The following is a 22,156-nucleotide window of genomic DNA, read 5'->3' as shown; positions in this document are numbered from 1 at the left end:
GAGCATCATTTCTCATCCTATCACTTTTGTGTTGTTGTTTTTAATCTTGGTCTGAACCCTGTGTTGATTATTAAACAGTGAATTCCGACGGGGTACTGAACCAATTTTAATTCTCTCCTGCCATTAGTCTGCCAGTAGGTATCAATTCCTCACATTTTACCACAGCAGTAACTTTAAAAGACCTCCGGCAAAGAGCCCCCTCACGGGGAGCCCGTCAGACATTGGAGAGCCGGTCTGACGAGGAGCACCCCGATGATGAAGCATGACATCCGAATGGATGTGTGAGGGCACTTGCTCCTAAACAAACAGGTTTCCCCTTTCTTTTGTTCCAGGAACAGTGCACCCCCGTTTTTCTGTCTAAGAAAATATATGGCCACATGATGCCATATTTACCATTGTGAAACTAGAATTGGCATATCAAAGTAAAGGGCTGTACCATTCGCCCTGAACGAAAGCAGTAGGCCTGCTTACCAATCGTGAACAAATTGGTAGACCTTTGGATACTGAAACAATTAGGGCTTTGATACATTCAAAGGTACTGAGTCATCAGGTGAAAACCAATACCTAATCAGCTAAACTTAACATGCAAGTATATGAAAACTTTCAGTTAATAGAGAGCAATGGAAACTGGTTATTCGAGATCTACAGAAATTCTCTCACTAATCTACAAAAAATATATACATTGCAAAATAGATACATTATCTGTGCTCAATTGACCTTGAATGCCTCACATGACTAGTGTGAAGGCTGAATTCTTACTAATGTATTTGAATTATGAATCTTCATACAATTTGACTTAATATAGAAAATAATGCACAACTTGGAAAAGGTGCCTACTTGAGTGGCCATCAGTAATCACGAAGTGCCCTTATTAATTGCTTATCAAAATGAATTTATGTGCTCATGTTTCAATTAATGTAGTAGTGTGTTATATTAATGATTATGTATTATGGATTTGCTTTAATAAATTGTAGGCCTTAAAGTTAGCGAGGTCTTGGGCCTAGTTCGCACTGCCTCATGTTAAACTGCATTGTTAAGATAACGCTGTGAGAAAATTGCTTGAAGAAATTAATGTGCGAATTGTTCTTTTCCATTGAGTTGACCAAACGCTAGCAAATGTTTTCTTTTCCCATGAGAACTGGTTGCTAGAATGTGCTGTAATAGTTATTGTTACTTTGTAAAGTTTTGTGTGTGAAAAAGCGATGTTCCCAGGACATAACAATGGATGCACTGACTGAAGAACGGAGTGATACAAAATTGATACCTGACAAGTCTGACAACGGGAACAGGAGAAGAGGAGTCAATCATCGACATGTGAAAGACAGTTTAGTTATATCTCAGATTTGAAGTTCTATCCTCATTGGACTAAAAGTAAATGTACGATTTTTTTGACCAATGGCGACGTGGGAAGTAGTTTGGATGGTTTTAACTTAGCCGACTGCACTGAGAAGAGACAGTTTTTTCCCCACTTTGATATCCTCCTGAGAGGAGCTTGTTTATTCTGTCTGAGGAGCTGAACAGTTCGTAAGGACTTTATTTCTATCTTTGACTTTATTGCTTAAACCTGTGATGCTGAATACTGATCCTTCGACATTGCTATACATACGGTTCAGATAGCTTAGAGTCCCTGGTTCTGAAACATTTCCTTTCCTGGTCTGTTGTTTATGCTGACCGAATAGATGTCCAATTGACGAAGATAATCGCAGGTTGCTGATCCATACTGAGGAAAGGTATAACAAAAATGTTACTGTTCTTGTAATTTTTTTATTTCTAGGTACTGACCGTAATTTTGATAGACCCATAGCTAGATGTTTTTCCAAATTTATGTTGTCAAAATTGTTTTGCATGAAGTCCAACATGCTATTTCAATCAGAAGGTTAGTAGAGGAAATACTAAAATGCTAATAAGTTGCTATTGATAAATAATTGAAGTTACTCAATTGCTGAATCTAGATGTATGCGATTTCTATTGCGCAATTATTCTTGCTATTGATTTGTACTGTAACTCTAAAGAGCCTAACCATTCATGTTTTGGTTAGATTGAGATTCTTTAGAAGAAACAGTGTTGTTTTTGTATGTATATAATTTGATTGTGAGACTAAGCCATGTGATATTAGCATTGTTAATATAGGGAAATAAACATTCTAACTTTTACACAAAGGTGTGGTTATTCATGGCCAAAGGGTTCATGGTGTATGAGATTACGGACTACAAAGATTACTGATACTGTTGATTGATACTGTTAATGAGTTGTATTGAAATTGAGTCCTATGGTTGGATTTACTATAATTGCAGTCAAAAGGTCCATCGCACCTCTAACGCGTCCCCTTATAAATTAAAGATAAGAAACTAAATAACGTCAGATGCGCTCACACTAGCATCGCTGTCACCACACTTCAGATCACACTGACTAATTCTTAGTCTTCAAAAGAAAAAAATAGATACCAAGCTATGTGGAGGCTCCATTCAAAGGCTCTAAAAGATGTAAAATTTAAGGAAAAAAGGAACAACTTGAGGCAAAAATGTACTCTTTGTTTCAATAAACTCCGAAATAACATTTATGAAAGTGACAGAGCCGAATTCGAAAATTGCATTATGTGCAGGCAGTGAATATGCAGGCTCAAAAGCTACTACATGTCTTCTTGATAGACTGAGTGTGAGATTAGAAATATTAAAAAATATATTATACTTAACACTAACCCATGCATTTGAGTTAGTGCTGGCTGTCCTTATAATATCTCTCTACCTCTTGACTTTCACAGTGAACCTTAAGGCAAACTTCCCTAAAAACCAATAGACAATGTTTAATTGTGTCAGTGAAGAAGATAAGACGTTCACGTCCTCCACAGTACCTCATGAGCGCGGAGGACCTGAACATCTCATCCTCCCGTTGATGCCAGCATATCCTTCAGACACTTGCACCCGGACTATATGTTTTTAAAAAATCTTGCATTGTGAGGGAAGTGTTTCTCTCAAAGCCAGTGATTATTGTTTTCAGTATTTGGGATAAACAACAAACCAAGCATGCTGATGTCAGAGTGAAAGGGAACGCATAAAGTCTGGCTGCCTTTACTGTGATCAGTGCTTGGGGAAAGAACACAGTCCCCGAGCACTGATCACAATGGTGGAGATTGTCCACCGTCCAACAGTGCCTCTTCTTAGTGGATCCCTGCTAGAAAATTGCCGCTACATGATAACTCACAAGCAGGATTCTGCCCACGAGCAACCAGGAAGTCTTGAACGGGGGCACCCCCGTACGCATGGTGGAGTGCCACCTTTATAACAAAGAGCATCTTCAGACTTTATTCCCCCTTGGGAGAGTGAGTGAGGGGATTACTGGAAATGTTCCCTTCCTGCAATGTTATCCTTGATGGCTTTCTCTTTTTACTGAACGTTAATTCTGTTTGCAGTAGAATTCTGTGCTATTTACCCCTGCTAACCAGTGGTAAACTGTTTGTGCCCTCTATTTCAAACATGTTAAAATTGGTATACACCTGATTAGCACATTTAATTTGCTTCTAACGCCCTAATATATGGTATCATTTGTACACAGGGCCTGTAGACTGAATGCTACAAGTGGGCTGCAGCACTCATTGAGCTACTCAAAAAAGTAGCACGGTGACACACATCTACAGGCCTGCCACTGCAGCCTGGGTGTGCAGTTTAAAACAGCCATTTTGACCTGGCAAAATAAGCCTTTTATGTCACCTATAAAGTAGGCCTTAAAAGCCCATAGTATAGGGATCATGGTATTTAAAAAGTAAGACATTTATATTTAAAATGTTACATGTCCTGGCAGTACAAAATCTCCAAAGTCATTTTTCACTGTGGCAAGGCTGGCTCACCCAGAGGTTAACACTGGTTTACACTATTACATTTAATACGTTTGGGACTAATTTTAATAGCAATATAAAATCCAATGTAATGCTCAAGACAGATGATTTTATGTAACTATTTTGGACATTACACTTTTAGAAAGTTGTAACTTTTCTGTGTAAAGTCAAAAGGCTTTCCTGCCAGTGTCCAGCAGTCACCGGACCCATGACGGGCCTTCCGTGGTGAAATGTGTATTGCTACCAGACAATGGAAAAAGGGCTCAGGGTGTTGGGAAGGGGGGGCTCCTCTCTAGACTGGTTGTTCTGGGGGCTGTGTCCAGCCCCTTCCAGAGTTTCAAAGGATGCATACCTTGCTAATGGTAGAATTAGGAGGCTGGCCTGGTTTGTAGTGGGTACCAAAGGTACATACACCTTATACCAGGTCCAGTTATCCCTTATTAGGGAAATTTAGTCAGTGTGTAGAAGCCAGGCTGTCTAGAGGTAGCTGTAGCTGAGCAGCTAAGGCTTATCTAGGAGACATGCAAAGCTCTTGCAATACCACTGTAGTCACACAGTACTCACAAACATGAAAGAAAATGCTCAGTGTTACAAAAATAAAGGTACTTTATTTTTAGTGACACATAGCCAAAAATACCTTATTGATTATACTCCCTTAGGAGGTAAGTAATATAGACAGTATATACAGTAGAATGCAGAAAGAGCTGTAAAAACAGTTAGAAAACTGCAAATAGTGAAAATCACAATAGGTTACAATGGGCATAGGGGGGACACAAACCAAGTACTAAAATAGTGGAATGCAAAAGCTGGTTTCCCACCTAGGCAAGTGTAGTGTGTAGAGGGGCGCTGGGAGTGGAAGAAAACACTAAAGGTAAGTACTAGAACCCACCCCAGAGCCCAGGAAAACAGAAGTAAATCACTGTAAGTTTCCTGAAATAACACAAGAAGCCGTGATAGAAGATTATGCAAGAACCAGAAGGGACTGCAAGACACCAATGACAGATTCCTGGACCTGAAGACCTGTGGAAGAAGGGAAATAAGTCCAAGAAGCACTGAAGAGTCCAGGGAGAACAGGAGCCGCTGTTAACCCGGATGAAGGTGCAAAGGTGGAACCACCAGTGAGAAGATGCACCAAAGAAGACAGATACAGGTTCCTGGTTGGTGCAGAAGATGTCCCACGCTGGATGGATGATTGCAGTCTGGTTTGCGTCGCTGGATTCCACCAACAAGCCTTGGCACACGCAAAGCAATCATTAGTGGAAAATGGCACTGCCCGGGACCAGGAGGGACCGGGTGGCCTCTACCCAGGAAAGGGAGACAGAGGGGGCTCCCAGCAACTCAGAGAGGCCACAGAAGACCAGGCAGTGGGCACAGGAGTTCCACAGCACAGGGACAAATAAGATCCAAATGGAGGCCCACGCAGCACAATATAAAGGGATCCCACACAGCCGAAGAACCACCCAGGAAGTTGTGCGTCACAGAAAGAAGTGCTGTGGGCTGGAGTACGCTGTGCTGTGCACGGAGAGCTTCGTGGAAGGTCGCACACAAGCCTTGGCAACTGCAAATCATGCAGTGCACTGGGGAACTGTCTTGCATGGGGAGGCAAGCTATTACCTCCACCAAAGTTGGATAGCTGGACCTTGGGACTGTCAGGGTCACTTTAGTCCACTACTCGTGTTGCTTGATCCACGCTCGTCGTCTGGAAAGGGACCCACGAAACCGGTCGTGGCGGCAGAGAGGTGCTTCTGAAGCAGGGAAGTGACTCCTTCACTCCACGGGAGAATCCTTTGGTTCTTCTGGTGCAGGCTGAAGACAGGGAGTAGAAGAGGAAGTAAAGGATGCAGAGGATTCCTGCTGGAGTCTTGCAATTCGAATCTGAGGAAACACCTAGAAGAGAGACCCTAAATAGCCCTGAAAGGGGGATTGGCTATCTACACAAGAAAGCACCTATCAGGAGAGGGCTCTGATGTCACCTGCTGGCACTGGCCTATCAGATGCTCCCAGAGTGCCCCACCACCTTGAAATCCAAGATGGCAAAACCCAGGGACACTCTGGAGGAGCTCTGGGCGGACAGGGGAGTGGTGACTCCCCTTTCCTTTGTTTAGTTTCGTACCAGAGCAGGTGCTAGGGGTCTCTGAAGTGGTGAAGACTGGAGTATGCAAGAAGGGCACCATCTGTGCCCTTCAAAGCATTTGCAGAGGCTCTGGGAGGCTGCCCCTCCCATACCTGTGATGCCTCTTTCCAAAGGGAGAGGGTGTAAAACCCCTCTCCCAAAGGAAATGCTTTGTTCTGCCTTACTGGGCTTGAGCTAGTCAAGCAACAGGAGGGCAGAAACCTGTCTGTGAGGTGGCAGCAGCTGGGACTGCCTGGAAAACCTCAAAAGGCTGGTATGGCAGTACTGGGGATCCACTGTGGAGCCCCCAGAGTACATGGAATTGTACAACCAATACTAGAATCAGTATTGGGGTACAATTCCCAGCTGTTAGACACCTTACATGGCAATATTCAGAGTTACCATTGTGAAGCTGGACATAAGTATTGACCTATGTCCAGTGCACGTGTAAAATGGCGTCCCCGCACTCATGAAGTCCGGGAAAATGGTCCTGGATGATGTGGGGGCACCTCTGCTAGTGCAAGGGTGCCCTTACACACAGGTACTTTGCACCCAGTTTTCAGGGTTGGAAGGCCTGACATATAGGTGACTTATAAGTGACCTGGTGCAGTGAAAATGGCTGTGAAAGGGTGCATGCACCATTTCATGCAGGCTACAATGGCAGTCCTGCAGAAGCCTATGCATGGTCTCCGTATGGGTGGCAAAAGTAATGCTGCAGCCCATAGGGATCCCCTGGGACCCCAATGCCCTGGGTACCTAAATACCATATACTAGGGACTTATACGGGGTGACCAGTATGCCAATTTGGAATAACATACTGGGTTACCAGTATGTAGTGACAAATTTGGGAAGAGAGAGAGCATAAGCACTGGGGTCCTGGTTAGCAGGATCCCAGTGACACAGTCAAGCATACTGTCAAACAGTCAAACATACTGACAAACAGGCCAAAAACCATAAGCACTGGGGTTCTGGCTAGCAGGATTCCAGTGACACAGTCAAACACACTGACAAATAGGCCAAAAATGGGGGGGGTGGTGACCATGCCAGAAAGAGACTACTTTCTCACAGTAGGTATAGCTCATACCTAGGCCTGCCTCCGTTTTGTCTCTCCTCTCTGGTCTGGCTGGCTTCAAACCCTATGGGGTGAGCAACTGACCAAAACTGGTTTGAGGGAGGAAAGACAAAGGCTTGCCCTCTACTGGCAGGCTGGAATTGGGCTTTAAAAAGGACCCCACATACCTCTTCTCAGAACACTCCTGGACCTATGAAAACTCACAAGACGGACTGCTTTTCTGTTTGAAGAACCCAAACGAAGACTAGACCTGCTTGCCTTGAAAATAGGATTTCAGAAGTAACTCCAATAGTCAGTTGGCGATCTCCTTTTTGGACTACAGTGACACAAGCAGCCTCCATAGTAGAAGCCTTTGACCCTGTTGCTACCTTCTGTTGGAGTGTGTTCAAACTACCAAGTGATGCCTCCCAGGTCCTTGACCATTGGCTGATGTTAGAGTGTACTCCTCCTGGCCTCAAACTGCAAGAAGTGGGACTTAGGAACATTTCCCTAATTTTCTGCCTCTAGAACTGACTGAGATTGGGGTTGCCATTGAAGCCACAGCCATCAAATTGCTGGTTGGCCTCAACTTGCTGGTTTGCCTTGCTGCAGGAGTCTGACTTCCAGAAAGGTTTCTCATCCTGAATGTCCAGGGCTTCACAAACATTGTGCCGAGCAGCATCTGAACGACGCAGAGGACTTTCCCACCTTTGCTGACCACCATACCAGGACCCTGCTCTTCAGTAACCAGTCATCATTGAGCCCCACTTCAGATCCAGCTTGCAACTTGCCCTGCCAAATACTCATCGGTGACCAATTTCTGAGTCAGAAGGTAAACTTTCCACCAGTAGGAACGTGGTCTCTGTTTCCGAGCCGCGCTCCATCGCAGTCAGCCTTAGCTTTGGACTTTGACCTAGTATAGTGCAACCACACTATTACGACTGGGGCTTTATGTTTTTGGGCCTATTGTTATGTCAAGTTCAAAAATACATATCTCCGGTTCTATTTACTATTTTGTTGTTTTGGTATTATTTTATTTATTAAAATGTGCTCTATTTTTCTATATTCATTTGGGATTGTTCTTGTGTTATGTTTTTACTTTATTACTATTTGAATACTACATATCTACTTTACACATAGCCTCCAAGTTAAGTCTGACAGCTTTGTGGGAAGCTACTAGAGGGTTAAGCCCAGGTTAATTCAGTAACTTTGGTAGCTCATCCTATCTAGGAATGTGATTAATGTCTGAAGTGGGTTCATCTCAACCCCCTTCAACTAATACTCCCATTTGTTACGAAGTTGTACACTAATCTATCCCACCCATGGAAACAACACCCCCACTAAAAGTCAGCGATTTAAAAACAAAAAAAACTAATGTTATGTATATTTGTAAATAAATAACACTGTCACCCGCAAGAGTATCCTGGTGCTGCCTAGGATGGAGGTCGTCTCATCCTGGCATCTGGACGAATCCTCACCCCTAAAAGCATCAAAAGTCTTTCTGCCCCCGGCCCCAATACGTCAGGCTGGAGGGGATATTTATTCCCATTCTGCTCTGTGGGCGGTTACAAAAAGCCCACTAAACACCATCCTTTTTTACATTTATAAAAAAGAAATGGGGTGGGAGCTAGCTCATCCAGGTATTACTCTCAGCCCTAAAAACCCCAACAGTACTCCTGTCATCCCAGAGACGGGCAAATCGGGGGAAATGTTTAATCCTACTCTGCACTTGGGGAAGGGGCCACAAGCCACCAGTCATTTTTATATGTGTAACAAAAAAAGTCAGGCGGGGACGGCCCACCTAGGAATCAGGCTGTATCGCCACCTCCAGGGCCAGATATCCCATTAGAAGCCAGAGTTTTTCTTTTAAAAAAAATGGGTTGGGGGAAGTCTGTCCTGCCAGCAGTCCATACTTTCCACTCCTAAAGTCCCCATCAATCTCTCTGCCAACCAAGGTCAGCAGATTAGGAGATTTATCACAGTTCTCCACCCTGCCCTGGCATTGAGCCATACCCTACCCACCTATAAAGTCCCAACAGTCTGAGCCTGAATACCATAGCCACCGGCAAGGCAAGCAATAGGAATTTTTGATTCCTTCGGATGTATTTCTGACATTTGGGTTAGTAATGAGGGGATAAGGCCCTTTCTGCCTGTTATACCCGACTCTTGAAGTGTCCGAAAGGCTGTTACCTCCAAAGGAAGACTATGGTATATTTACATATGATATTCAAATAACGTGGTTTAAGTGGTTTGTGTGTTAAACAATACACATTTTAAGAATTGACTTTATAAAGACTGTACGTGCAATATCAAAAACACATTATAAATATAAAAAAGTTACCTTTTATCATATGCTCGTCCTTTGCACTTTTTGCAACCAGGTAAAAGGGCTCGAATCTTCTGTAATCTTGTCTTACTTTGGTACCGAGCCATTCTGTAATGTTCAGCCCTGCTTTAGTGCTAGCTGGCCACGATGTCCTCACTTCTAAAGCTAAAACGATGTCCACTGATATTTCACCTTCTGGTTTCTTAATAAGAAGTGTGATGGCAGGGCATCCAGTCTGTTTTCTTTTCATTGAGATTTCCTTTCCTACAATGGAGACAAGACTTAAAATTAAGCAACAATTCATACTGCTTAAGACAGCCAGTATGCTTATCTGGGGGCCCGAACAACTTGGTGTCAATCCTTGAAACAAGCATCCAGATGTCCCTGGCAAAGACAATGAGCTCACTGAAATGTCAGGTCTCTTTCTGGCTTTGACTTTCAAGGGGTAGCTGGGTTGAGCAGTAAGGGTTTAAACTACTAGAGGTTGATGTGGGATAAGACCAGCACTAATCTAACTCAACATTAGGATTGCCCAAGTAAGGTATTTTTTCAATACAATGAATCAGACCTTTTATATTAAGTGAACATGCATTGACTGTAAGGAGCTGTATGGCACAGAAGAACGTAAAACGTTTACGAACAGAATTCTTCCATCTTCAATGCTAAGTGGGAGGTTTGCTCGTTGGGAATTCAAGATAAAATTACACAAATGTATCCTCAAGTTAACCAAGCATTCTACCTCTGTTTTACTGGTGGAATAGTGTGTGTATCTTACAGTTTGTATTATGCTGTGCTAATTCAGTCTCATGAGAGACGTTCAAGATCTCTAGGTATCTGGGTCCAATAAAGCAGTGGTCTTCAAACTTTTTAACGCTGCGATAATCCCAATAAATAAAAAAATCAGGCCCTCATCTGAATTTTTCACAATTATTCTATGAACTTATCAATATTTAAATATGTCTACACTTATTTAAGCATTGCAGTTAAGCTCTAATGCTGTTTTAAAAATGCAGATAAATAGATGATGCCAAGCATACCATTCTGGTCAGGCAGGCCTTACTAACATGTAAAAGTATCCACAATGTGATTATTAGAAGTAAGGGTGGAGGTTTTGAAGAGTATTTGAAGTTCCTTCCCTTTTGACACATATTCCCAGCTTGGATATAAATGACAAAACATGTTAGTGATGGCCCATTACAAAGTGATTTCCTGCTGCTCATTTTTTTCAGCTTAAAACAAAGCCCTGTAATTAGCATGATGCTTTCTTTGGCCACAGCCTGGCACCCCACTGGGATTACTTGAAGTCCTCCTTAGGGGGCGCACCCCCCAGTTTGAAGCCCCTGCAATAACGCTAGGAGTGCTGGTGACACAGCCACAGCAGTGTCAGTTGCCTTGCTGTTGGGATAAGAGTGTTGTGCTGAATCAACTGAGGTAAAGCTCGCCGTCCCAGAAGAAAGTTGCAGTGAGTCATGCTAGCCTTGAAGACCGGTGGCTGGCGTGAAGGGAGAGGCAGTGTCTTTGCAGCTTATGGTCTATCCTTCAGAGAGCAAACCATATTTGCATCTAATTAGATAACAAAATAGTAATAGACACTTGTCCAGTCTTTACACAAACAGTAGCATAAAACAAAATGTCTTCCTACCAGATACCAATAGCTTGTTTTTCTGGAGTTTAGTACTTAAGTGGTTGACCAGGTAGTACCCCATAAGCCAGACAGCGAGTGATTAGCTTAATATCACCGTCATCCATGTAAAAAAAGCTAGCAGCAGCTCACCACCAATCCTGGGAGGATAACAACAGATTGTTGGAAATGGCCTTTTTTGCAGGGTTATTCTCAAACCTTTTGGCTTCTTCCTCCTAGTTCTTCAGGTCAGTTGTTGCTGGTTTATTGTCTCTGCGCACTTTACCACTGCCAATCAGTGCTAAAGTGTAAGTGCTCCCTAGGTAAATTGTACTGTTGATTGGTTTACCCATGACTGGCATATTTGTGGAGGTGCCTAGGGCCTGTAAATCAAATGCTACCAGTGAGCCTGCAGCACCGGTTGTGCCACCCACATTAGTAGCCCTGTAAACATGGCTTAGACCTGCCACTGCAGTGTGTTTGTGCAGTTCTAAACTGCCAATTCGACTTGGCACGTGTACCCACTTGCCAGGCCTAAACCTTCCTTTTTACTACATGTCAGGCACCCCTGAGGTAGGCCCCAGGTAGCCCCCTGGGCAGGGTGTAGTGTATGTTTAAGGGAGGACATATACTAGCGTGTTTTTATGTCCAACACTGACATACTGCCAAATTCGGTTTTCACTTTGCAAGGCCTATCTCTCTCATAGGTTAACATGGAGGCTGCGTTTAAATATCCTTAAAGCTTAGATTCCCTTTGAGAGCAGATACAAATGTGGAGTCTAGGGTCTCTGAACTCACAATTTAAAAATACATCTTTTAGTGAAGTTGGTTTTCAAATTGTCTGTTTGAAAATGCCACTTTTAGAAAGTAGGCATTTACTTGCTTAAACCATTCTATGACTCTGCCTGTTTGTGGATTGTCTGTCTGGGTCAGAGTAATGTTACTTGAGTATTGACCACTGATGTCGTGTCACACCGCTTTGCACCCGGCTTAGCTGCCTATTGTCACTTTAGTGGTCACTGGTTACAGACTCCATTTTGTATTCAGCCTAGATTCCATTTTGTGTTCAGCTTAGCTTCGCCGCCACGTTAAAGTATTTTTCAGTGTAAACATGTTATGCAATGTGTTTTTCTACTTCTACATGCTTTTCCTTCTCACCGAAGAGCTAGGGCTGGTACACAACATGTAGGAGGTGAGCAGTTAGTACGATAAGGCCGTAACAAGCTAGTGTGGGAGGCGTGCCTTGGGACGATGGCCAGCTCCCAAAGCATTCCTTTCAAAGTTTACCTAAACTAGCCAGTATTTTTTATTATTTCCATCTGAGAGGGAGGGCCTTCTAGAAGGCTCTTTTGTGGTTGTTTAAGATATAAAAAGAAGGCCCTGCTCAGTAGCGATGAATTCCAAGTCCTCGGTCAAGATTGGACGTCAAATGTCTGACATTGTTCCCTTGAGGGTGAGGATTTCTTTCTCGAAGTTGAACGGGGTCATCTTCTTGCTGGCATGAGAAAGATGAAGTATCTGACAGGCCCTACGGTGATGAATTTGTATTAATTATTTGCTTTGCATTGTGTATGTACTGTATATATATCTATAAATATCAATATAAGTGTTTGTATCCTTGCGTGTATATATTTACTGTTTATGGACTGAAGATTTTCTATTCATGGTCTCACATTGTTGTTACACATTTTGAAAGTACACTTTTTACTATGCAAACCTTCCTTCACAAACCTTGCAAAAATCTATAATAAATGTCTTCTTCAGATTAAGAAGTGCATTCCAGAGATTCTTTTTGTCTCCTTTCAGTGTGTATATCTTGGTTCAGTTAGAAGTAAAGCAAAACAGTCAGTTTCACAGATGGGCTGTTTTGCACCTCTCTAGACAGTGACACAAAAGGAGGCGGGGTGTAACCAGCATATCCTGATGAGCCATCTGAGCTAGAAGGGAGGGAGGAGTGGTCATTCACACCTGAAAGGACTGTGCCTGCCCTCACACAGTGCAGTCTCAGACCCCCTGGGTGTGCGTCTGGGGCCTGGCCTGGACAAGGAAGGATCTTGCAAACAATTGAGACTTTGATTTGAAGTTTGCCAAGGCAGTTTCTAAGGCAGAACAGGGTATACGAAGAAGACACAAAACCTCAGACTTTAAGAATCTTTCTGTAATCAAGAGGAACCTCAGCCAAGAAGAAGACCTGAAGAGCTGGAGGAGGAGTACTGTCCCTTTGCTGTGTTGCTTTGCTGGACTGGCCTGCAGTTGCTACTTCTGCCTTAATAGAGTGCAAAGGGTGAACTTTGCTGTGTGTCCTGCTTCAGAAAGTTCTCCAAGGGCTTGGAGTAGAGCTTGCCTCCTGTTGGAAGTCTCAGGGACACCAAAGACTCCAGTTTCCTTCACCTGGAGCACTGGGTACTGTGTTTTGTGCCACCAATGACGCCACTGGCCTGCACTGTGATCTACCGATGCCACAGGGAGTCGCATTGCCCCATTTCCCACTGCGACCCTGGTCTCACTGACACCCTTTTCAGATGACTACACCAAGAAGCTTCTCGCACCGCAACCTGTGGGCGCCCTGATGCCACCGTCCCTGCTGACATCAGCGCCACTGCCTGCACTGTGGCCTGTGGACACCGTTCGCGAGGAGCACGAAGCACGATTCCGTCCTGCATAGCAGCCCCGGTCCACCGACGCCAACACCATCGAATCCAGTGTCATCACCAGGCATCCCTGCCTGCACCGTGGCCTGTGGACACTGCTCGCAAAGGTCACGAAGCATCGTCCTGTCCAGCACCGCTCGCCTGGCCCTACCGACGACAGTGCTTCCACAACGAGGACGCCGCTGCCTGCACCATGACCTGTGGACACAGCATGTTGCACTGCTCCGCTTCACACTGCAGCCCTGGTCTCACCGACGCTGCTGGATGCCGTCACCGAGCCGCTGCCTGCACGTGACCTGTGGGCACTGCACGTCGCATCGTCCCGCTTCGCACCGCAGCCCCAACGCCATCCACGTCAGCGCGCCTGACTTCATCAACCCGGAGTGCGATCTGCAACACGTGTGACTTCAAGAGCCCGATGACTACTGCACTGACTCTGGAACTAACACCGCAACTACAGCAACGCCGCTCTCTGGAGCTCACCGCAAGATCACGACACCCTACAAAGCCAAGGTACTGTTTGCAGGTCTTCCCGATACCGTAGCTGGCCCGCGACGCCGCAGCCGGTCTGAGCTGTTGGTTTTGTAGATCACGACGCCGTAATAGCCCCAGGTGGAGCTATTGACTTTAAGGAACTGTATTTTTGAGTAAATCTTGCAGAATTCATATTTTTATTACTGTATGTTGGATTTGTATTGTATTTGGTCTTGTTTTAAATAGATAAATATTGGCTATATTTCTCAAACTGGTGTGGTGTCCTTTTGTAGTGTTTTCACTGGGTTACTGTGTGTGTCAGGAATTCCGAAGGTGCCTCCTACGTTATCTGTCAGCATCCCAGGGATTAAGGTTAAATCATATCTCTGTTCTTGGTTAAACCTTCATGTTTCTAAGTAAACATAATATGCTGTGTTACACAATTGGTTTTATCAGTGCTTGGTTTACCAATGCTTCTTTGCTAATGTGGGCAGGTGTAGACATGTGCTTCTAATTGGGCGTGGTGATTCATCTCAACTGCTTTCCTGATTGGCTATAAATAGCAGAGTGAAGCATGCCTCCCCGCTTGGCTTTGTTTTGCTTCCTGATCTCAGCATCTGACTTGGCAGTCTGACCCCTGCTGTCATCCTCATATTCAGGACTTTTGAGGCAATTTTTTTCTTCGTTCCTGTACTAGCTGACACAAGGCATTCCTCCAGCACACCGGAAAAGACGGTAGCTAAGTGACTAGTATTCTCCAGGGTGTTTGTTCTTTGAGCACCGCGCTTTCCTTAAACAGCTGGTGTATTTCAGACCTCGTATTTTGACAGAGTGCTTTTCTTGAAGAGACAAATGCATTTCTGAACATTCTACATTGTTATTGTAGTTACTTGCCTAAATGTGCTTCAGGAAATCAGTTTGAGCTCAAGTACTACAAAAAGTGACAGTGCAAATTTAAAAGAGCATTTACGTGACTTTCCTTTCTCTAATATCATAACTCTTGGATTTAAATTGTGTCATCCATGCCTGTGTTTCAGGTTTGAGGAATTTGCTTTTTGAAGGGTTTTCACACACAGAGTGAAATCAAACCAAACGGTGCCACCCTAACAGTTTGAACCCAGAGTAGGACATTTCTATTTCTTGGATTGTTTTTGTTCCTTTTAGTTTAACCCTATGCATGCAGGAATTGTATATGTGATATAATGAATGCCCTTGTTTGTCTTTCTTGTGCATGATAAGTGCAACCACAGTTCTAATTGTAATGTGCAACAGTGAATCTCTGTGAAGCCAGCCCTAGTATCGCAGTTCTTATTGTTATGGTACTCAATTTGGGTTTTTGGTAATGCAGTGTTAGTAATTGTGCCAACAGTTATTATTATCCAAGAAAAGTGCTGGAGCATCCTGGTGTTCTTCTACCGCTCCCGGGCCCGTATCAGGAAGAGATATTCAGTTTCAAGGAAGTTGAGTTCACTAACTCTACTATCACTCTGTCAACAATGACCTGCCCCCCCGAAGATACAGGGTGCCTGGCTGGACCGGCAAGACGTGGCACTGTTTTGTCTCTTTCTCTTCCACTCCCCCTTTCCTTTTGGGACACCTGCCGGGGTTTCTCTGTCCACCAGGAAGTGCCGAGAGGTGTTCCAGGAGGTCGGGGGCATACCATCACCCCTGCACACATCCTGCTTTTCAGGTGAGTGCCCCGTCTCAACAGTGTGTTATGTGCAAATGCTTTACACATTGGTTCTGAGATAAGCCTGACTGCTCGGCCAAGCTACCGAGGGGGTGAGCAGGGGTTGCCTGAGCGGGTATCTCCCTTATCCTGACTACATTGAGGGTCCCTACTTGGACAGGGTGCAAAGTGACTGCCAAGTAGAGACCCCATTTCTATCACTGATTATCTGTGTTTTCCCTTCTGTAGATATTATTTTTCAAGTTTATAAAACATTTTTTATTTTGGCAATGACAGGTTGTTATAATATTCATACAAATTCATCCCTAGTTCTCAAATTGCTAAAGCTATAATCTGTATAAAATGCAAAAGTACAAAAAAAGAGCAATTATCACAGTGCTAAACACAGGTGTATCAGCATGTAAACTTATTGTAAATGATCCTGCTCATAAGGCACGCCAACGGCTAGGACTAGGAGCGGTGTAGTCCTTAGAAGGACTTTGTTACTCCGAGATTGGATCCATCACTGTTACTAGTTAACAAGATTCAGTAATCAATGCTGAAATATTCTTGTAAGAAAGACAGACAAGCTTTGTTGTTTGAAAATGTTATATAAGGAATTAGTAGCCAAATACACAAAACATGCCATGAATAAGTTAAGCAGCAAAGAGTGCAAATTATAAGTAAATGAGCTTAAATCAATTCTATATGAAAACTGGCACAGATTCAACTTCTATAGGTGGTAAAAAGGGGGACTCCCGATATAAGAAATAAACGTTCTTTTATAGAACTTTAGACAAAGATTTTCATACACTCTTGGAGGATGCAGGACTGTACTTCATTTACAGGGTCATCCTTGCTCTTGTAACATACAGTAACTACAAGGATGTTAGAGTACTATACTTTACATGGGGGAAGATGGAGCCATGCCACTATTTACCTCCTTTTTTAAATAGCTTTATTTCCCTTCCATTTGTGCCTTCAGTAGCACTGATAGTTGGTGTGAGTGGCATCTGTTGGAAGAGTAATCACTATTTTTCTCAGCATGTTCAAGGTAAAGGTTTCTACCATGGCTTAGTGCCATTTTATAGATGCAGACCTTCACATCCACTATTGTGTTCATCAGTACACAAAGTAAGATTTTTCAGCCCTTCATGGTCTCTAGATGGTAAAACAACTCTTCCACTGTTGGCCTTTTATTCACAGATTTATTTCATCGATAGAACATTTTTTTTAAAGGTTGGAGGTTTTTAAGCCTCTGGTGCAGTAATTATATGCAAAACTGATCCTTATTTTACCATTCTAAATAACCAGGTTTGGAGACTTGCATCACGAATCTCGAGAAGTAGATTTTTGATTTTGCACACCAACATAGGTCTACACTCTGTTGGTGAAAGGAGTACACTCAAAGAGATACTACTTTTATAATGGGCTACTAGCATCCCCACAAAAGAGCCAGGCATGAACTAATGGTTGGGCCAGAAGAACCGTCATGGAGTAGAGGTGTTCTTATGTGGACCCCAGTGGGGAGTATGCCTACCAGCTGTCCCTATCTAAAACTGTTAAGTCTTATTCACCTTTAGTGTAAGTGGCTGAGTAGTGTTTGGGTACATGAGTGGAGTGGTATCCTAGTATAGCACCCTCACTACATAGGTAGTACATAAGGTTTTAGCATGCTCCAAAGAGTTTAATGGTGACAGATCGGACATCTCCCTTCCCTACTTGTGACCCTCTATGGTTCTCAATCTCCCCTCCCTACCAAAACTACTGTAAAGCCAAAGTGCATTTGAATGGTTTTCATCAACATGGCTTTCAATAAAGCAAGAAGGCTTAGATGAGCCTAGCAAGCCAGGAGGAATCCAGTTCCTACTAAAATGATAGGACAGTGTATTAGGAAGACAATAGTTCAGAATGTGGGGACTGAGTCCATCCACACCATCAGAGGCTATTGGTCCAATTCCTGGCTAGCTCACAGTTCCTCACCCAAACCCCAAACCTTACTGGTGTGGAGGGTTATTACAACAACCTGAACATGACACTCTTATCCCCCACGAAAACAGATCTTAGACTTTAATTGCTTAACTCATGCATGCCCAGGTGAGAGAGGTATGAGATATGTTTTCAATACATTTATTGAAACAATCGTAGTCTTGGATAGAGAGACTGAGCTGTAATTATTAGGCAGATAAAACAAAGCTACGTTACCGGCATGATAAACATGGTGAAAAGTATAAACAGTCCAACCAGGACAAATGATTTCTAGATATTTCTACCTATCACTAACTCTATACTGAGAGCAGAGTGAATGGACCCTCTGCCTTTGCCCGATCCAAGAGGATAGGCTTAGCCCCTTGCTGTCACCATCCATTCTGCCTGTATGGTGTGTGTCCTTTCTTTTTGAGTTTCTGGTGATGGCTTGCACCTCCTAGACACAGACCCTCTGCTTCCCACCATTGGCAATATAAAGCACTCTTGGTTAATTCTGCACTTGGGGGGTATGTGTGTGTATCCTTTTTTCCACGTGCCCCTGAGATGCGTTGTTTATTTGCAGAATAAGCGCTCACCTGTTGAATTGTGCCTCCTATGGGTTTCCACCTGATAAATGAACCAGATCTCACAAGATCTCGGCATTATGCGCCTCCAAAGTCATGTAGAATAGGAGTCTAACCTTTTTAAAGGCACGTCCTCCGTTGCCGCAGTGCTTGGCTTCAATCCTACAATCCAGGAGAAGGATCTTCACATGCCGGCTTCGGATGATTGTTTTCTGCTACTTTGAGCAAGTTTGAATTCCCTGCTCTTCGAGGCTTTGTGAGTCTCTTTAGATTCCTTCTGATGACCCTGAAACATAAAACCTGATCACCCGGATGTCGCACTTTACCCTTCCTACCAGATTTCATTCCTTGACCGTTTCTTCTGGAAGTTTACCTGTGCAGTCCAGAATGTCTTGGGACATCTCAATCCCATTTTTCCATATTTTTCCCTATTGTCAGTGGACTGTGTCAGTTATTATTTTGCTCTTGTTGAGTCATTTGAGTTCAAACTCTTCCTTACCTATAGGTGGCATCATTGTTGCCCTATTATTACTCCCAATTGCAACAAGATTTTGTACTCTGGACTCTCTGCCACATACATTACGCATATGTTTATCGTTTTTTAGACTCTGTCCAATGCTACCTCCCTGTGATATGTAATAGGATCTATATATTACTGAATTACGTGCATCTATACCATTTTAGTCCCTGGGGGTAATTGGTGTTTGCCGAAGTTATTGACTGGTGAGTGTTATTTCTTGGGGTTTCTTTCAAAAAGGGTCGCTGGGTTCTTACCTTTAAGTTTTTGATCCCTATTTACCCTTGTCTCTTTTTGTGTGTTTTTCAGGCGTGAGCTGTCCAAACTCTCATCCTTGATATGATGTACCTAGCAGAAAGGATTTCCTTCTATCTGTAGAGAGAGCTGCACGATCTTTGGAATTGTTTTTCCTTCTCCCTTTCTCTTACCCGCCTTCCCCCTCAGGGCTAATCGTCCGCACTGGTATACATTCTGTGTGGAAGGCTAGCCTTGAGATGAAAGGATGGGCTATCTCCGTTCCTGGGGATCCTGGTTTTCGAGTGAGTGGGACCATGAAACATGCCTGAAGAACGGAACCAGGAACTCAGCCTGTAGTGTAGATGACAATCCTTCTCTGCAAACTGAAAGATCAGCGCCAGCAGAGCTGCTTGTCAAACACAGCATTCGTCTCAAGACGGTCCCGGCTAGAATGCTCCTCTGACCTTTCTAGGTTCAGGCATAGTTTATCTAATCAAAGCCACACTATGGCACAGCCAGGATTTATTGCTATGTCTAGATGTTAGAACCTCCCTCCGAATGTGCAACGCAAGCAGAAGGATATCTTGTACGGGGTTCCTAGCCTTTAATAGAGTGTAAAGATTACATGTTGAGAAAGGCTAACTAGAAACAAACAGTATGTAAAATGTCTTCTTGGAATGATATTGTACAAGCAGAAAGTGTGTCAAATGTCTTTGCTAAAAAGTGATAGAAGCTAAAAGCTTGTAAGATGTAAAATACAAAACTAAGCTAAAATAAAGCTAAAAATGGCAAGCTAATGTGGGCCAAAAAGGCCTCACAATATTTTTACAGGTCATTCTGGCCTGAAAAATGCAATACCTGAAAAAAGGACTCATCAACAATGTGGGTCAAGCTACACACCTAAACAAAAGATATGGGCTGCCAGCAACTCCACCTAAAGGGCTGGGTGGTTCTTGTCTAAATTATAGTGGACATTACGGGATGGCATGCCTTCTATCCCCAAAGAAGCCAGAGTGACAATGCACCTCTTGTGCCTGTTTGTTGTACAACTACCCAACAGCAACAGTGAAATTAAAACTTCGAACATAACTTTAAATCTGAGTAATCAGTAGACCTAGTACCAACTGGCACCATTTCTTATTTCTGATTATAAGCTTACGATATTGACTTCTTCTGAGTTCCCCTTTTAAGCTCTATACACTTTGCAGAGAATGACTGCTATCAGGAAACTAGTTATGTACTGTGATGGAATCTGGAATATATGCAATGAATGAGGAAAATATTTTGCTACTGATCCAACCTGAAAAAGGACAGAAGTAGAGTGCTTGGTGAGTATAGACTCCACCTTTACTTAGCTCACAGCCTGTGTGCAACGTAACAGTTGGTGCCATGAGGAGCTTTTTTCACAAGAGACTGCCAACAAGGCAGAACTATGGCCACAGCCCAGCGTTCTCAAAGCTGCAACACCAGAGTGACCTATTTTATGAGTCGAGAGTAAAGATACCATCTAGGTAGACCACAAGGGAAAGGCACGTAATTGGAGGCCTTTTCTTCTGGTGCTTTGTCAAAAGGTGAACTTCTCTTTTACTGGTGCCAAGCAGTGTGGTATGGAGGTCTTGCATACCTCTACAACCAGGGCCACCATATTATTTCCCCTGATGATCATACCGATCAAGTGAATGACGACCGATGCGCATAGCCACAATAGGGTTCCGCTGTTGGGGTTGTTGACCCTGTGCTTGAGTGCAAGAACCCCATGTTGGTAGTGACCCTAGGCCCTCCATATAAATATAGCTGCCAAAGTGCCTCACTGGTACAGAACCGGGAGTCAGGGACTGTGAGAATCCATCCCAGCACCCTGCCTACACCCACCTTAGGTCACCCAAAATGCAAGCCTACTAGCCAAAGTCTGCACTTAGCAACACTTTCCTTGTGAGCTACAAAAGTGTGGGCCTGGGCCATCAATGTAGTGTCCTGCAACCAAGAATCCCCATATGCAAGAAGAGAGAGACTTCTCTACAGCACAGTCTGATCCAAAATAGCAGGACTTCTGTGCACTGGCAGCAGAATGAGACAAATGCACTTCCTAGTCAGAAGAATTAAGACTAAACTGCAAGTCCTACATGCTCATGCCAAACAAGTACTACACTCTGGCTAAAGTGTTAATCTCTAAATGAACTGTAGCCTATTATTTAAAATTATATTCTAAGATACTGAGGGACCTATTTAAAAAGTACTAACATACTATACAATGCTACTCACTAACCTATGTGTAGAGGCCTATCCCTTTGCCTCACTTATCTTTTATGTGTGGAGATTGGAGATTTTCACCCTGACTGTGGAGATCTTCACACAAGTAAAGTTACATTTTAGTAGAAAAAAGGGGTGGATAGGGTGAAATGGGGAGGGGGTGGAAAATTGGGAATACTAAAGGGCAGGGGTTTTCAGAGGATTAAAGAGGGGTTAAACCGAGGTAAGGAGGACATATGAACAGACATGCAACCACACACAAAGGAGTAAGCCTACTGCTATTCACAAAATGCACTTCACCTCTATAGTTGCTACAGCCAAAATGATCCAAAATAGTTGTAAGTGTAGTCTAGGGCAGAGCTGGAGTTTGTCCAGCTCCACACATGGACACTCGCAGGAACTGAAACACTCTCCCATAAAAAATAATAGAGACACAGACTTAAAATAAAACCCAACAGGAAATAATCTTACAATAAATTAATCTATTTAAACTTTAAAAAATATATAAAATGTATTTTAATGTTAACTGCTAAATTATAAATAAATATTTGATTACAAATATGTTAATGTCCTTTTTTAGTTTGAAAATAAATGTAACTTTAAACAAAAATAATTAAATAAATTCTATGTATAACTTTTAGTAACTTAAAAAAATAAACAAACCTTACTTCAGATGAGTATTTTTTAAGTAAATATTTAAAAATATATATTTTAATTTAACATACTTAAATTTATTACAGTTTTAATTTACACTTCAGTTAATAGTGCTGTAGCATTTTTAAAACAATTATCTCCATTTAAAATAGACCTATTGAATTAATGTATATTATCATTCAACTAATACACCTTTTTTTCATAAACTT

The 22,156-nt window shown here is 43.0% G+C and overlaps 1 protein-coding gene across 2 annotated transcripts in view; it reads right to left on the bottom strand.

The window, feature by feature from the left end:
- Nucleotides 1–22,156, bottom strand: part of CGAS (cyclic GMP-AMP synthase) — a 207,728-nt gene that overhangs the window by 79,935 nt on the left and 105,637 nt on the right. For both annotated transcript variants that reach the window (XM_069235685.1, XM_069235686.1), the window contains exon 3: nucleotides 9,338–9,586. In XM_069235685.1, the coding sequence (XP_069091786.1) occupies nucleotides 9,338–9,586 (249 nt within the window). The remainder of the gene's footprint in view (nucleotides 1–9,337; nucleotides 9,587–22,156) is intronic.

This window comes from Pleurodeles waltl, chromosome 5 (genome assembly GCF_031143425.1).
Source record: "Pleurodeles waltl isolate 20211129_DDA chromosome 5, aPleWal1.hap1.20221129, whole genome shotgun sequence".
NCBI lineage: Eukaryota > Metazoa > Chordata > Amphibia > Caudata > Salamandridae > Pleurodeles > Pleurodeles waltl.
The sequence above is the reverse complement of the archived record's forward strand: the minus strand, read 5'-3'. Positions and strand labels throughout refer to the sequence as shown.